At 39.2% G+C, this 16,272-nt stretch overlaps 2 protein-coding genes across 3 annotated transcripts in view; both read right to left on the bottom strand.

The window, feature by feature from the left end:
* pgm1 (phosphoglucomutase 1) overlaps positions 1 to 1,203 on the bottom strand; it is a 10,002-nt gene extending 8,799 nt beyond the window's left edge. Inside the window, exon 1 of one of the 2 annotated variants that reach the window (XM_005944254.3) lies at positions 848 to 1,203. In XM_005944254.3, the coding sequence (XP_005944316.1) occupies positions 848 to 1,093 (246 nt within the window). In that variant the 5' untranslated portion in view covers positions 1,094 to 1,203. The remainder of the gene's footprint in view (positions 1 to 847) is intronic. The other variant, XM_005944253.3, reaches the window with a different exon arrangement.
* A 347-nt stretch (positions 1,204 to 1,550) lies between these two features.
* efcab7 (EF-hand calcium binding domain 7) lies at positions 1,551 to 15,709 on the bottom strand. The gene is made up of 13 exons (XM_005944255.3): positions 15,339 to 15,709; positions 13,879 to 14,090; positions 13,413 to 13,499; positions 12,778 to 12,961; positions 11,062 to 11,183; positions 8,789 to 8,930; positions 6,879 to 6,988; positions 6,514 to 6,677; positions 6,153 to 6,286; positions 5,893 to 6,041; positions 5,557 to 5,766; positions 5,091 to 5,198; positions 1,551 to 4,942 (listed from the first exon to the last, which is right to left on the bottom strand). The coding sequence occupies exons 1-13, from the start codon at positions 15,466 to 15,468 to the stop codon at positions 4,862 to 4,864; spliced, it is 1,833 nt and encodes a 610-aa protein (XP_005944317.1). The 5' UTR covers positions 15,469 to 15,709; the 3' UTR covers positions 1,551 to 4,861.
* Positions 15,710 to 16,272: the final 563 nt, after the last annotated feature.

Raw genomic sequence — 16,272 nt, forward strand, 5'->3', positions numbered from 1 at the left:
GAAGCAACTGTTCTTTTCTTGCCTTCTTCCCAGCTACATGAGAGCGAGCCAACTCTGTTGCAAGCGCCACCAGGAAGTCCACCCGTCTTTCCTTCCTTGGTTGGTTTTTTGTACTGTTTTTATCAATAAATCTTAGCAACAAAGGACATATACCCATGTGTCATTTCTCCCTAAGATGGCAAACTTAGATGGCCCTCAATCACACTCCCCTCCCTCCAGAATTCCCAGATAACGACTCAACGACCCAATTTACATATGAATGACTAGACAATTTAGCTTCCACTTGGCTGAAGCTAAAAGCCTACCAGCCATTTGGCTGCTCTCGGGTTTTATAGGTAGAAAATGGCCAAATGACTATCCGTGGGGGTCTAAGTGTTAAGAGAGCTTGTAAGAGCAGCTGATTAGCCACCCCAACTGTAGTCATTGACTTTAAAGCATTGCATAACTTTACATGAACCCATTTAATATAGAACTGAACAGCACCTCTCGCAACATTTTAATATGCAGAACGTAACCCATGTTTAAATACGTATATTTATGCTAACAAGTTAATAATACATGACCTGACAGTAAATATTTTGAGCATTTGGTCGTTCTCTCGGTTAGCATTAAGCTACTTAAGTTACTCTAGCTTTCTATGTAGCAAACTTTTAATTTTTAAACTAACCAAATAATGTCAAACTAATCAACAGACTAGTTATTTAGGAATGCATCTGATATACTTGACAGCTAGCTTGATGTGAGCCTGCTAGCTTACAAGCTATTCTATAGGAACAGACGCAGTGAGCTACACACACACATACAGCAAGGACAGCAAAGGTGAACAACATGTCGTTCTGCTACTGACCCCGTTGGCAGCTGAAATCTGGACGATCAGCTGAATAGCGTCTTTCATGAAAAACCTGCCATCCCCTCCCACCACCAGAGTGGCAGTCTGGCGCTCGGCAGGCTCGATGACAGAGATAATGCTCTGGATGAAGTTTTCCGCATAGTGCTGGTTCTGCTGAAACACCGTCACCCTCTTCCTCAGACCGCTAGTCCCGGGCTTCTGGTCCGTGTACGGCTTGGTCTTCACTGTCGTAATTTTCACCATTTTTGACCCCCAGCGAGCACCAATGCTCACCCCCGTGTAATCCGCAGTCCGGTCCGACAAGCAGGCGACTGCAGTGTCGGAGCAGCCACACGTACACACCGGGCAACTCCCCCCTTCAAACACCCGCCCTCCCGGTTTAAAGAGAAAGGAGGGATCAAGGAAGAGTTCTTCAGTCTCAACAACAGCGCAAACAGAAAGGTAGAAAAGTCAAAATTCATACAGCTTTTCAGCCATTCTTGGATATTGCTTAAAAATGAATTTTTATAACTGCAATATGTGGGAAAATGTCCACAGGGCTGAAAGCAAAATTCTAGAAACCGTAGGGATACGCCCCCCACCAACATTAAGATAAAGTTACTGATGAAACGCTCTAATCACAACTCAGGAGCTCATGTTGGATATTAAATAATACAAAAATATGTTATTTGTGTTGTTTTATTTGCACTATATTTTTAAAAGTCAAATACCCAGCTTTTTGATCAATGGTCTGATTTATTGAAATCTCATCCATCCCCTAAGTGTCTGAGATGTATTAGCCACTAACACCAAAAACAATAATATTTGCATTTTTTAAAAGATCGAAATAGTGTTATACATACATTTTTATAACATTATTGAATACAGAATTACGGTAGACTCTTTATTCGTAAAGTGATCATTTTCAGTGGTTTAAAGTGGTCAAATTTAAACACTGAGTGAGAATACAAATCTTCCCTACAGTTCATCCACTGTATGAAACAAGCAGTTTCTATTGTGTGGGAACGAAGTTACACCTGCAATACTCATAGAAAAAGATGTATGATTATTTGCAGGGTGACGCTTGCGACATAGCCAGTTTCGACCCATTGCTGTTTGCCTTTTGCTTCACAGTGTTTGATCAACATAAGTAGAACAAAGTTTACCATCAGATCTGTCAAAACAGAAGGTTGTCCTTAAGTACAGAAGTACTGTGCAAATTCTTCATATTGTGCTGAGAAATGGAAAATAGGTGCAACAATTTATAGAAACATGTGCAAACGTAAACATAAATACAGCACTGCTACAATAATGTTGAGGTCCAGTCTATGTGGAGGCCAATCAATGACTGATAGTATTCCATTTTGTCTTCTTCTATCTAGGTATGCTTTCACTGAACTGTGTTTGGGATCAGACTACAAAAACAGAGGCTCCATATGTTTTGTATATGGCTGTGGGCTCACTGTTGCACCTCTCTCCTGATCTTTTCTGTAAATACTGATGATGATTTGAACTACAAATCTCAGACTTGGATTAATTGCTCAGTCATACCTGTTGCCACTGATTTTCAGTCCTTTTCTTGTGTAATTGGGCATACCTCAGCCTTTTCTCCCCATTTCCATTGGTTACTGAGACCAATTCTGATGAGGCTTCAGTGAACAGTAGATGGATCAACTGAAGGTTAATCATTTCTCTGGTGCTGTGTCTGGATTTTTCCCCCCGTTTCTTAAAAATATGACTTTCAGATACTGTTCATCTGCTGTAGTCTGTTTTTTCAGGACTGACATATCTTCTTTTGTCCTCCACTTGCCCAATTTCCTTTAAGGACATTGCACACCATGCTGAGATATTCCAAGTTTTCAACAATTAGCTATTTCAGAATTATATTGTTGGTGCATACATACTATTTAAAGCCTGTCAAACTGTTTTATTATTGGGATTTTTCATAGACTCAACAAAACAAAAATGGAACAAATTGGATTTTTCCAACAAGCTGCTAGTTTTTTGCTGTGTTGTCTATTATGTGCAAACACAACACTGGGTCATCTCTTGAGTTAGGTACCTTCTTATACGTAAACTGTTCACGTCCGTGTTAACGGACATGAACAGCATTGACTAATGCTATATATATAAAAAAAGAGCGGTAACACTTTTGTACACTACGATATACATTTATAATATGCATATTAACATTTGCAGGGAAAAAAAAAGTTTCAGACTATAACATTAGAACACAAATTTGAACCCAATTAATTTCATTGAGAAAAACAAACCAGTATTACAAGAAATATATATGAACTTCTGGGATTAGCAGTAAATATCAATGTGTGAGTGGGTTCCTGGTTTTAAAGAACAGGGATCTGTTCTTCACAAGAAATTTTTCTTAAAGTGTATCAAGGGATGAACAAAAGTATGTGAGGAAAAAGAATTAATGATGTTAATCAGACTGTTACAAAAACAATTGCTAAAGAGTTTGCAACCCACAAATCACACAGATTGCATGCAAGTGAAGGATTTCCATTATTGTAACTAGCAACACACAAAAAAAGAAACTAAATCTCTTGTAAAACACACATAACGGAGAAGTCGTTTGGCAAAGCCACTGTCCAACTGCAAGCAGCTGAATGACACCAAACCCCTATGTTGGGAAAAGAAGAGCAGACAGGGGCCTGAAACATTAAATGCATCTCACATGTCATGTGACATTTAGTGAGCTGGCTCTACTATTTCAGTAGAGAAAGTCAAAGGTCAAATAATGGCCTGAGAGATATAAATAGGTCAACACTGTACTCGACTAGAAAGGCCAAGGGCAAATAAAGCTTAGACCCGAGTGCAATGCAAAGGAATGCATTTCACTGCCAACCCCCAAATCCCCAACCCCTCCATACCCTGTAAAGAGTATGGATGAATAGCTGCACGGTTGTATAGTCTGCAAAGCTTGAATGAAAGTTTAGGCACAATTCTTGGTTACATTCAACAAACATCCACAGCATTTAAACTGCTGCAGTTCAGTGTGAACTAGGATCAGTTTTTGTCTTCTTCACAATTGGAATTGAAAATCTGCTTTTCACAACTGTTATCTGTGCCTAAAATCATTCTGATTCTTTATAAATATTCTTGAACTGCAAGAATATGTAACAAAATTAATGACTTCAGTGATGGCCACAATCAGCTAAACATGTACTTACAAGTGTCTCTAATTCCAGGAGATAATGTTGGAGCCAGAATGACATTTCTGTGTTTATGGAAAACTTGCTGATAATTCTCTAATGTCACATTTAATGAATCCTTGACAGGAATTTTCAATATTGCTGTAAGAGATTTTTTTTCAAATAATTAGTATTACTAATTTTCAAACACATTTATGTGAACAGAAGGACTTTTGTTCTTTTCCTTTAATTTTCTTATCTGTTCTGTCGAAACAAGATGGTAATGACATTCAGCAATATTAACATAAGTAAAATCCACCGTTACATGACAAGAGTGATAAAAAAAAAAATGAACATAAGAAAGTGTTGTCCCTAATAATGACATAACACTCTATTGTGACATGATAATAATGACATGATTTTCTAAATGTTAGAAATTAAACCCTTAATCTTCAATCCTTGATTCCATGTATCACAGTAATAACAAAGTAACAAAGACAAATTCAACAAAGAGAAATAATAAAGATAATAACAATAATAATAAAACAACAGAAGGAAAAAGAAAACAACTTAAAACAGCAGGAAAATTGTTAACCGTCTCCATTATAACCAGATGTTACACAAAACTCATCGACTACCTACAAATTCAATATTACAGGCCAGGCAACAAGTCAGACAGCTGAAATGATTAGGCGCTCAGCCATTTCTCACAGTAAAAAAATACACATAATCATTAAAGCAGAGCTAGAACAACTTATGATAATTCACATTCATGATATAATGCCAGTGGATATAGAACAAATCGCTCTTTAGTGCCCACATTTAAAACCTTGATGAATACATTTTAGCCAGAATATAAAGAGCTGTCCATTCAGGCTGGACTTTACATTCCGGGTAGTATGGTCTCCACACAGCTGTAGATCCAGTCCTGTTTTTCATTGATGGGTAGAACATGTTGGCACACCTACAGGAAATCATCAATATCCTGCATCATGCTTTTTACATGGAGTGAATAACTTAAATGTTAAAGTCTTTTTTCTTCTAATAAAATAATAATGATTATAAATTCATTATAATATTAGCAAAGCAGCATTGTTACCATGCCTACTTACCATTTTAGTCCTGGCTGGCACTTCTACAGCAAACACTGTCATGCCTCTGCTACTGCAGCAGTTCCTGCTCTGCTCGTTGTTCACATGCACAGTCACTCTCTGGTTTGTCTGCAATAAAAGCAGTCAGTGTGCAACTGATTATTACACAGAATAAAGCTAAACATTCTCATGATAATCAGGTGCACTCTTATAAAGTAGCTGCTTTGCTTCACTGGATCATTCTTTTAGAGTCGCTCTCGTTGCTATGAGAATGGACACTGCTGCTGCATAACAATTACAAATGAATAGTGCGTCTCTATAGCAGTTGACTGTATTAAGACAGTAAGGTTTGGATAGTGCTATCCACTGCAGATGTTTGGCAAATACAAGTATCAATCACGTTGATGCTCTAAACGAACACCATTTTTATTTAAGGGATTATCTGTGACATTCTTATAATTCCTCCTACACAAATTTTGTACTCTACCTTGTTGGTAATGAGGGAGGAAATCCTGTGCTCCCCTTTGTAGGTGTAGATGAACACATTGTCATGTCCCCTCAGTGCTTTGGCCCCTGTTCTAGCTGTGATGGACTTCTGGAGCGCCTGGTTCAGAAGCTTTGGCCCTGAATCCATGCTGAGGGGCTGGATGGATGGCTGAGTGCTTTCACAGTATACGTCTATCTGGAATGGACAGGCCTGGTGGAGCGGGAGGGAGGGTTTATGTAGTAAGTAGTCATGATGTGTGCCTGATATCAGGCAATTGCATGTATGCCAAGGATGTAGGTTTATGTATTTTGACTAAAACCATATATGCAAACCTACCTCAACCAGCTCCAGCATACGGTTGTAACCCATAGCTTCCAGCGTGACCCACATGTCTGCAGGGTCTCCATCTTTCTCAGTGGCCTCCATCAGGTTCAGCTCCATGAATCCCTGTCGTGTCAGCTGGTTCTTTCTCATATCAAAGTTTTCTGTTACCACAAGGAGGTAGAAGACAGCTTTAATATCACCGTAATATCAATATAATACTGTAATAGCGCCTTCTCCTCCAATTAATTTCATATTAATTTCATAATTTTTACCTTTGCAGACGGCCCAGGCATCCTTGTCACACTTCTCTCCGCTGGTCCTGAGCTCAAAGAAATTGTACTCCTCCAGGCTGAGCAAACCATTGCCATCAAGGTCTATAATCTCAAAAATGTCAGACAGCACCTCCCTGTGGCAGAAACAGAGCAACACAGAAATATCAGCAGACCTGCAGGCAGCCAACTTCAACTTTTTCAGATGTCCTCACTCATTCAGGTCCTGTGAGAAGAACAGAGGTAGCAAAGCACGGCACACTTTTATCCCAGTGTAGATCCACTGAGCTTTATAAACATTTTATAGATTAGTAAACACTGAAATTCTCACCAGTCAAACACTGTAAAACTGAGGCAGCCTCACCTGAACTCCCTGGTCAGGTCTAGTTCTTCTGTGTCAGTCCTGTAGAACAACTCCACGGGTTTACCAGAAGGGCTCTTTCTGCTCCTTTTCTTTAACCTGCAGCCACTGGTGAAGGGAAGCAGGTGGTATGTCCCAGCATTCAGTTCCCCTTTCCAAATATACTTCTACAGAGATAGGAAAAAAAAGAGGTTGCACAGTAAACAAACAACACCAAAAATATCCTGGCATACAATATCATCACATTTCAGCTTCCCAAATGATTCCAGCTTTTATGATATCAGTGGATCTGGGTCTGGCTTTTATATCAATCAAGTCCCAATGGGACTGATTTAATAATACGGACCTGTTAAGACAGCCAAACTTACTTCTTTGTCTTTTGACTCAGTGAAACACACTAAATTTGTGTCTTCTTTAGTTTCACCAGCTGACATGACAAAAAGTGCTGTGTCCACTGTCATCCATGCTGAGGACTTGTCTGAAAATTAGAGCAAAACCGCATGAATGCATAAAGATTTTACACAGGACTTTAACATTTTAGCTCTACAGACTATTTAATTCAGCACAGATTTTTACCCTACAAGCAATAAGGGAGGGTTCAAAGAAGATCAACTTACCCAAGATTTTCAACGTTTTTTTTCTGATTGTACAAAATGAAATGGATCGATGAGATTTTACATTCCTCGAAGACTTTTTGCAGCCCACATTAATCCAGTCAGTCTACTGATTGAGCCAAAACAAATAAACTGATGTGCGCCTTCCTAATAAATGATCTTCCACTGAGCTGAAATTCAGTCTGACCTGATGCTACACGATGTAACAGATTGTTAAACAGCAAAAGGAAAGTAAATCTTCTTTGTGATTTCTATTCTACAATACTTTATGTTACAGCATCACAGGGAACATCTAAAACCACTCAGCTCAAACAGTGGTTCTCAAACACTGTTCAATAATGTACACCCCCTTTGAAATGTTTCTTCACCCAGTTAAAGTCGTCTGAAAAATAAAGTACAACCTCTTTCAGTTTTTATATATCGGGATAATAAAAATAACCTCACCAGCAGGTCTAAAAAAATGAGGTAAATACAACCTCAGATGAACTACAAAACATGACATTATGTCGTTATCCCCTGCATTACTCCAAAGTACCATTGGGGTATTCCAGTGAGAGATTAAATATGGCCCTGTCCCCTTCTTATAGTAATATACACAACCCCACCTCAAAAGAAAAGAGAGACGGGACACTATGCAAATTCTAAATGAAAACAGAATGCAATGATTAGTAAATCCCATGAACCTATATTTCATTCACTGTAGAAATGTTAAAAGTGACAAAATGGACCATTTTAAGAAAAATATCAGATCATTTTGAATTTGACAGCAGCAGCATGTCTCAAAAACGTTGTGACAGAGGAACAAAAGGCTAGAGAAGTAACCGGTCCTAAGTTGGAGGAACAACTAATTATGTTAACTGACAACAGGCCAGTAATATGACTGGGTATAAAAGAGCATCTTAGAGTTTCTCAGAAGAAAAGATGGGCAGAAGTTCACGTCTACAAATAGTGGATGAATTTCAGGATAATGTTCCTCAACATAAAGTTGAAATGGTTTTGAATATCTCATAATCTGTCTTTCATAATATCATCAAAAGATTAAGAGAATTAGAGATTAAGATCAGCATTCGATGTCTGTGAACTTCAGGCCCTCAAGTGGCACTGGTGTGGAAATCAGGAACCCTTTCAGAAATCACTGCGAACATAGTTCACTATGCCATCTACAAACACAGGCTAAACTGACACCATCGATGCTGAAAAGCAGATTTTAGAGCAACGCATGCGCCCATCCTGACATCTTTTTCAGAGAAAGCATCGCATATTCCAGCAACAAAATGGTAATCCACAAACTGCTTCTATTACAACAGCACGGCTTCACAGTAGAAGAACCCGGGTGCGGAACTGGCCTGTCTGCAGTCCAGACTTTTCACCAAGTGAAAACATTTGGGGCATCATGAAAGAAAAAAATATTTCTACAAAAAGACTCAGGACTGTTGCACAGCTAGAATCCTAAATCAGAGAAGATGGAACGACATCCTCTCCTAAAAGTCCAGCAGCTGCTCTGCTCAGTTCCCGCATGTTTACAGACTGTTGTTAAAAGAAGAGGTGATGCTACACAGCGGTAAACAGATGCCTGCTCCAGCTTTCTGAGATCAAATTCAAAATGAGACAATATTTTCTCTAAAAAGATACATTTCCTCTGTATCGGCAGTTTAAGTACCAACCAGGTCTGTGGCTGAGGCCGAGTGGTTGGATGGTTAGGTAGACGGTTGTCGTGTGGGGGATGTGGAGCTGGTACTGCAGAGCGCTGATACTCCCGTCGTCTTCCAAAAAGAAGCAGCCTTTCATAAAACTGTGATTCCAACCCTAGAAAATGGAAAATATTCCTGTTCTGACTCAGACATTAATATAATATTGAGGAAACAGTGAGGAATAACAGTTGTTACAGTTGCATAAATACTATGTGTACAGTTTTCCTTAGTTACTTGTATGCTATTAAGTTTTACTACGTGTGACCCCATCTTAGATCTCAACACAATCTGGACACAGTTTTCCTGGTTGACTACAAAACACATTCATTCAGCAGAAACCAAAACTAATGTGCAGCTCCTGTTTAACAGGAGGACTGATCTCGTGATAGGGTCAAAGTGAATAAAGCAGTCAGTCATAACAGTTAAGCAGCTCGCTTGATTAACAGAAAGTGCCATTGAGATAATTACCACTCCAATCTTCATGGGGGCATATCCATTATTACCCAGCTAATGTCAGCTCGGCAGCATGAAAACACACGTTATACACGTGCTGATCCAGAGGAGGGCAGCAGAGTCCCACTGCCTTTCTGCCGCAGCCTCAACTAAATCTTCCTCTAGGACTTGATATGGCAAATTGGAGTCCATTTAACTTTGATAAATACAGACTTTTCAATCTTGGGCCAGCGGTCATTCAAAACTATCAAGAGGCTACTTTGGCAAAATTTATGAATCCTAATATTTCTCTCCTTTTGAAATCCTGTTGTTCTTATTTCTGGCAGCACAACTGAAATGAGGTCATAATTTGAAATTGAACAGGAACATCAGCGCGAGGAAGTTTTCATTCCACTCATTGGAGACACATTAAATGAAAACACAGTTGGTGTGGACACACGGTAAGAGGGCATTGAGGGCCAACCGCGTCTGGAATAGGCTATATATCCTTTTAGTGGACAAATAAATCACCAAGTTAAACAAAGAAAGTACCATAAAGACGGAGCATGTCACTCCTTTAGAGAAAAGCTATTTTCTCAAAGTATTTATCTTGGGCTGAGAGGCATAAAAGATCAAACCATAACACTTCAGAGGTTTGTCCAGACAATATTAAATGAGGGGAAATGCCACAGGCTCCCATCCACTGCTTAAAGACATCAGAATTAATGCCCCCATAGAGAGAGGGTCAGCCTGCAGACTAATACAGGCGCTGTCACCTGCTCCGGCCACAGGTCTGATTTACTGTTTCACACAGGGTCACAGGACACCGAACCAGCCACAAACACAACCACACACACATACACACACGAGCATTTAAACCGCAGCCTTCTCATTTTGTTACACTTGTAACCTGTACATAAACACAAACACTCAGAATAAGTAAGAATAATCCTTACTGGCTGGGTTTCTATTCATGAAGACATATTTGCATCCCACACACACACACACATCCACACACACATCCACACAGTTACAAAAACACATCCTACCCTCCACCCACCACCTCCCAGTCATCAGCCTGTGGCAATATAAAAGCCAATATGGCGAGCAGAACTTCCCCTCAGAGGTAATCTCTGGACAACCATTCTTTTACCTCGAGGTTGTCTGGCCCTTTCCAATCTCAACACCGCGCTCGCACCTGAGAGATGGAGCAAGGGGTTGTTAGTTTTATTTATATATTTACTCCCCCCCCCTACCGCCCCTTTTGCTGTAAAGCAAACCAGCTGAGGTTAAGCCAGAAAGAGTGAAAACAAAGAGTGTGAGATCAATACAGTGTATATCTGTCTGCCCTGGGCTAAATTTGCCCATCAAAAATACTGCATGACACTAGGCAACGCTGTAGAGCTTCTTATAATGGGGTCCCTCGCACAAGGGCCGCACGTACTTAATATTTCCAGTTTGGTCTGTGATTCAAACTTAACAGCAATGCATAAACTCCAAATCATCTACAGATATTGTTCATTTTCTCATTAAATTAAGTTTTCTCTAATCAAATGCTGGTAAAATGTGGTTTTAAAACAGTGATATCAATGGATGGACTCTTATTTAAAGCACAAACTGATTGATGATGACTTTCATTATCACTTAATTATTTCATTTCGTTAAATTAAACACAAATGTACACTCTTCTCTGGTTCCAAGTGTACAAGCCAGTGTAATAGACTGAGAGGCTCTGGGAAAAACTGACAGGTTAACCAATAATGAAGTTATTCATTAGATGTAGCTATGAAGTCAAAACGACTGAAGGGGGTTACCTGTAAACCTGAAGGCTCTGGGAATTTGTTGGCTTTAGTGCTGCTGGATGTCATCGTGATTGAGCTTGACAGAGACGAACGTCTGCTGCGAGCTGAAGAAGGCCGGGAGGATGAGCGGTTGTCTGCAACACACACACAGGCCAGACACGTAAAAATTCTCATGGACACACACACACACACACACACACACACACACACACACACACACAGCATCTTTTACTGACAAATAAATTAGGCCAGCCTGTGCCTTCCCTAATTCTTATCCAAAATCTATTTCCAAGTTCATGCGAACATGGCTACCTTGCATTTGGCTTCTGGCAAAGTGTGGTCTTGAGTTCAAGCTCAGTTGAATTAATTACAGACCCATTTGAAAGCACAAGTGGTGTAACGGCTCCTTTTCAAATCTATTTCTCTTGCAACTTTTTTTTTTTTCCTCGAAGACTAATTGAAGCTCGAAAATGTCAATTTGCTAATGAGTGGTCTGATTGTTTCGAAGTCTGGGAAATGGAGATGCGAAGGAATGAGACGGACTTATGAGCAAATTACCGTAGCAAAGAAATAAACAGACCCACTGTCATGGTGTTTGTCACAGATCTATTTTGCTGGGACTATTCTAGGCGGTCTACAGATGCATTAAAACGTAACCCCCCCAACAAAAGCTTCCATGTGAGCGCACATTGAATGTTGGGGTAGTTTTTTCTTCAGCAGAATGAACAGATAATCATAATCTCAGCAGTTCTTGGTAAAGAGAAAAAAAAAATATGTCAAAATTACCCATGTCTGATATGATTAAAATGTATATCTTGGGGCAGTTCTGGTTTCTACTGACAAATCTAAGACCAAATGAGCAGTCCAAATTGTTTTCGAGCTGGAAGAATAACCCATTCAACATGTGCGATCACGTAGCATCTTGTGTCAGAGCCTTGTTAAAATGTAACGCGTATAAATCAATACATGGGAGAGGCGCAATAATGTGATAATCCCGACTACTATCTGGAAGCTCATTTGTTTTTGCAGCAGTGGTGGACTGGGCCTCCTCTCTAATTCCTCATCATCTCCCCAGTGAGAAGTGGTGGAATCCTCCAAATCAATAACATGAACATGGACTGACCACTTAAATCAACCCCATCTATCTTCCCACTGTGAGCCTGTCCTTGGCTCGCTCATCCTGGACCTCGGTTCTTTTCGACACAGTGCTTCTAAAGTGAAAAAGTGAGCATTTAACATCCACTTAATAAAAAAAAAAAAAGTGGCTGGAGAAGCACACATTTCTCATGTTTGTAAGAAATAGTAGTTTAGCAAGTTGGAAATTACCAACTTTGAAAAAAAAGAAAAGAAAAAAAAAAAATCACATAGGATTTCAAAAGTGATTGAACGCCTGGAGTTTTCCTCAGAGTTGACAGAGCCAATGTCAATCTCTTAATGGCAGAAATGATTACTCAAATCAAAACACTTTACAGTCTCCTCCCTCCAAACAGGCCACCTTAATTGTGTGGCTATTATGATGTATGGACTGTCTTAATGAGGTGATTTGTCATGGAGTGAGTGAAAAATCGATCAGTAACCGAGCAAATGGGAAATCTGTGTGTATGGGTGTGCATCCAAATATATGAAGATTTTGAACAAAACTGTTGTATAGTTGATGTTGTTTTTTTAAACCAAAATTTTGATATCCCTTTTTTCTTTTAGCTCTCGATAGAAGGTCGAATCCTGCACCTTTCTTTGGTGTCGTGTCCGAGTCCGCCCGCTGAGTTGCTGGTGATGCTGATGACACGGAGCTCTTTGGCGGGCTGTATGATTGACTGCCAAAGTTCAGTCTCTTCAGCTTGGCATCAGCCTCAAGTCTCTCCAAAGCAGCTGTTTGACACTGCTCTACTGTAGACGCAAACAATCTGCAGAACTGACAGCAGCAGGAAAGCAAGAGTAAGAGGATGATGCATGAGCGATACTTTGAAGCAACAAGCAGCGGGATGAATGTTTACAGTCTGGTGTTAGGCAATGTTAAGAATGAGTAGAAGACGTATTAAATAAACACGAATGTGGAACAAATATGAGGAAGAATTAGAATTTTGTGTTACTCATTAATGTTCTGAGTAAATGGCATATTAAGATATAGTGTATCCATAACAAAAGTCCAGTATAAGCAAGCAATAAGAATAATGATGGAAGACTGAAAATTCAGTATAAACCTGATAACTTCAATGTTTCTTTAAGGCTGCACGACTGCACTGTACAGTATGTGTGTACAATATGTGATACAGGAAACAGGGACAAGGGCTTTTAAGATAAGCTGTTTATAAAGTATAATTACATAAAAATCAGCAAAAGTCATTTCATATGTCTACACTTACTTCTGCGTAGTGCAGTTTGCCATCCTTGTTGATGTCAGCCAGTGAGAAGATAGCATTCACCTCCTCTTTTGTCATTTTCTCTCCTCTCTAGAAGAGCAAGAAAATATGCTTCAGTTCGTTTGCCATGTGATTTGCTAGTAAGATATTTGAGGTAACGAGTAGCTGAACAGTTGTACCTAATGTCTTGATGCATCCTCAACCATCCAGGTAAGAAAATCCCAAAAGGTTGATTCTGTTCAGTCTCTAGAAGTCACTTGGATGAGTGACGAAACATTTCTCCCACTGAAAACGCTAATTCCAGATGAACAGAATCAACCTTTTGGGAGTTGTACCTAATGAAGTGGCCAGTTAACTCAAAAATGACATCTATAACAAACTTATATAACCATATACCATACCATATTCACTTTATAACTAAAGTATAACCACTTGATGAAAATCTAATCCAAAGTGTTAGGCTACTCACAGTGATTAAGGCCTTCTCCAGTTCACTGTGTGTGATGTAGCCGTCACCGTTCACATCCATCTTTTTAAAAACTCTCATCAGCTCACTCTCCTCAGTTTTCTCCTCATGCTTGAGAATCTCACAAAAGTCATCAAAGTTCAGTTTAGATGTTGTAGCAGTCCAGTATTTATTAAGAGTGGCACTGGATGGATTTCTACCAGCCTGTTGAAGAACTGAATGGAGGAATAGGAAACAAATGTTTACACAAATAAATAAATAAATGAAACCCCCTGTATCCACATTGTCCTGATGGTAATCAGGACAAGGAAATCGTTCAGATGAATAGAACTGACAGTATTTTACAGTGAGATATGCAACCTTTTACCTCAAAAAATTTGATGCCGACTCAACTTCAATAGAAATTATAATTAAATTCAACACTTAAGGTGAAGTTTATTTTCAAATTTGGCCATCCTTCCAAATAGGATGAGCAAATGTCCTTCTTTAAGTGGAAATGCCACAGCATTTCTGTTCCCTGACCTCCTGTCCCATATTTTAACTGGTTCTACAGGACATGCACTTTTCTCCATACTGGATTTTACCAAATGCACATGAATGGAAGGGTTGTTTTTTTATAGTCAGAAGGTTAGCCAGTATAATGCCATACTCATCAAAGAGTTACAAGTTTCAATTCACCAAAAATAAAAACATAAAAAAAAAAATAATCACAACTTTGGTTGAATTTTCAGTTTGAACAGAGGGAGAAATATGGTGTGAAGTCACAGAGAATATGTGTGTCATAATTGGTAATTATTGCTAGAAACTGGGCAGCACGGTAGCACAGTGGATAGCACCTGAATTCAATTAGGCCAGGGTCTTTCTGTGTGGCATTTGCATGATCTCCTGTTGTTTGCATGGGATCTCTCCGGTTACTAAGACTTCCTCCCACAGTCCACAGACATGCAGTACCCTGCCTCTTGCCCTAAGACAGCTCGGATAGGCTTCAGCCCCCCCACCCCCCGCGACAGAAGAAATAAGTGTGCCAGTTTATAGATGCTTATAGATGCTTCCCTAACAAAATATTAGAGTATATATAAAGACTGTCGAATGAGGCTATAAGAGCAAATTTTAACTTTTACTTAAGAGAACTGCAAACACAATTGGCCTTTACATGACAAAAACCAATCCTGTATTTTTATCTTTAAATTAGCGATGAAAAACCTCCCGTCATTGTTAATGTTTGCCCCACATTTAGGTTGTTGGGATCTGGTCACCCTGGTCTCAGAGTTTGGGGGAAATTCCCATTTTCTACTTTCAATCATTCTGTTCATAGTATAAGTATAGAACACAGAGAAAAGTGGCCCATTATAGTGAAACTCAGCGATAAATACTTGTTACTTACTACACATCACAATCACAATGAACTGCTTACAAAGGTTTATTTGTTGCTAGCTAACAATCAGTGAGTTGTCTTCGCTTACCACGGCATAAGTGCTGTTTCGAAGTGATATTTGTCAAACTAGATCTGAACACAGCCAGGTACGCGGCTCTGCACTGCATGTAGAAAGCCTCATCCTCTTCAGAAGGACGGGGTGACTCCTGAAAAGACATCTTTCGAAGAACAGATCGACCTGCTTACCCTTAGCGAAGTCTCGCCAGCTTAGAAAAAAACGGTAGCCGGATATGGCAGCTTTTACCTCATTATCAAGCTGTGACCGTCATGTTTAACCAGCTAAATGCAGTGTATTGAATAAGATTAGAATGAAACAATGACACTTATCGTCACACATCATACTGGTACATCTAGGCTGTTGCTATGTAAACAAAAAAAATCCAACGGTACGCATGAAAACGGACACGGAAGAAACACAAGTTAAACGTTCCGGTTGCTTTTAAAACGGACGTGAAGCGGTGCTTGCCCTGCCGAGGTGATTAAAACAATATGTATAATAAAAACCATCGCATTTAAAACGTTGTTTGAGTCTTTGTTTTTAGGAAAATGTATTTTAGGAAGTTCGTATATAGTAAAACATAAAAACTACAAATGTGATCGCATAGTAAGCTGTTCCTGGAGGCTTTAAACTTAAAAAGACAAAAAAAAAAAGAATAAAGTATTCTTCCGTGAAAATTTGGTAGCTCTTTATTACTTTAGATCGTTCATTTATGATTTTTTCCATATCATCTATGTTAACATCAAAGAATATGTACATAACAACAATTCAGGCTGTGAACACTCATTAAAGTAATTATTATCACCTGTTTAAGTAAGTGTGGGCAATGCAGCCCTACATGAACTACACCAATAGTTTTTTGCTGCATTATAGTTAACTTAAGTTGCAACAAGTTTAAAAAACAAAGATAGTTTAGAGGTTTTAAATATACTTGTAATTTACATTCACATTTTTCACAAGACCT

This window comes from Haplochromis burtoni, unplaced genomic scaffold (genome assembly GCF_018398535.1).
Source record: "Haplochromis burtoni strain Fernald_Lab_line unplaced genomic scaffold, NCSU_Asbu1 Contig_398, whole genome shotgun sequence".
Taxonomy (NCBI): Eukaryota; Metazoa; Chordata; class Actinopteri; order Cichliformes; family Cichlidae; genus Haplochromis; species Haplochromis burtoni.

Excerpts from the sequence above, each read along its gene's own strand:
- efcab7 (XM_005944255.3), bottom strand. The coding sequence starts at position 15,468 with ATGTCTTTTCAGGAGTCACCCCGTCCTTCTGAAGAGGATGAGGCTTTC. Across the intron at positions 11,184-12,777 it reads GGACACGACACCAAAGAAAG|ACAACCGCTCATCCTCCCGG; the intron begins GTGCAGGATTCG and ends TGTGTGTTGCAG. Across the intron at positions 6,042-6,152 it reads TGCCTGGGCCGTCTGCAAAG|AAAACTTTGATATGAGAAAG; the intron begins GTAAAAATTATG and ends TTGTGGTAACAG.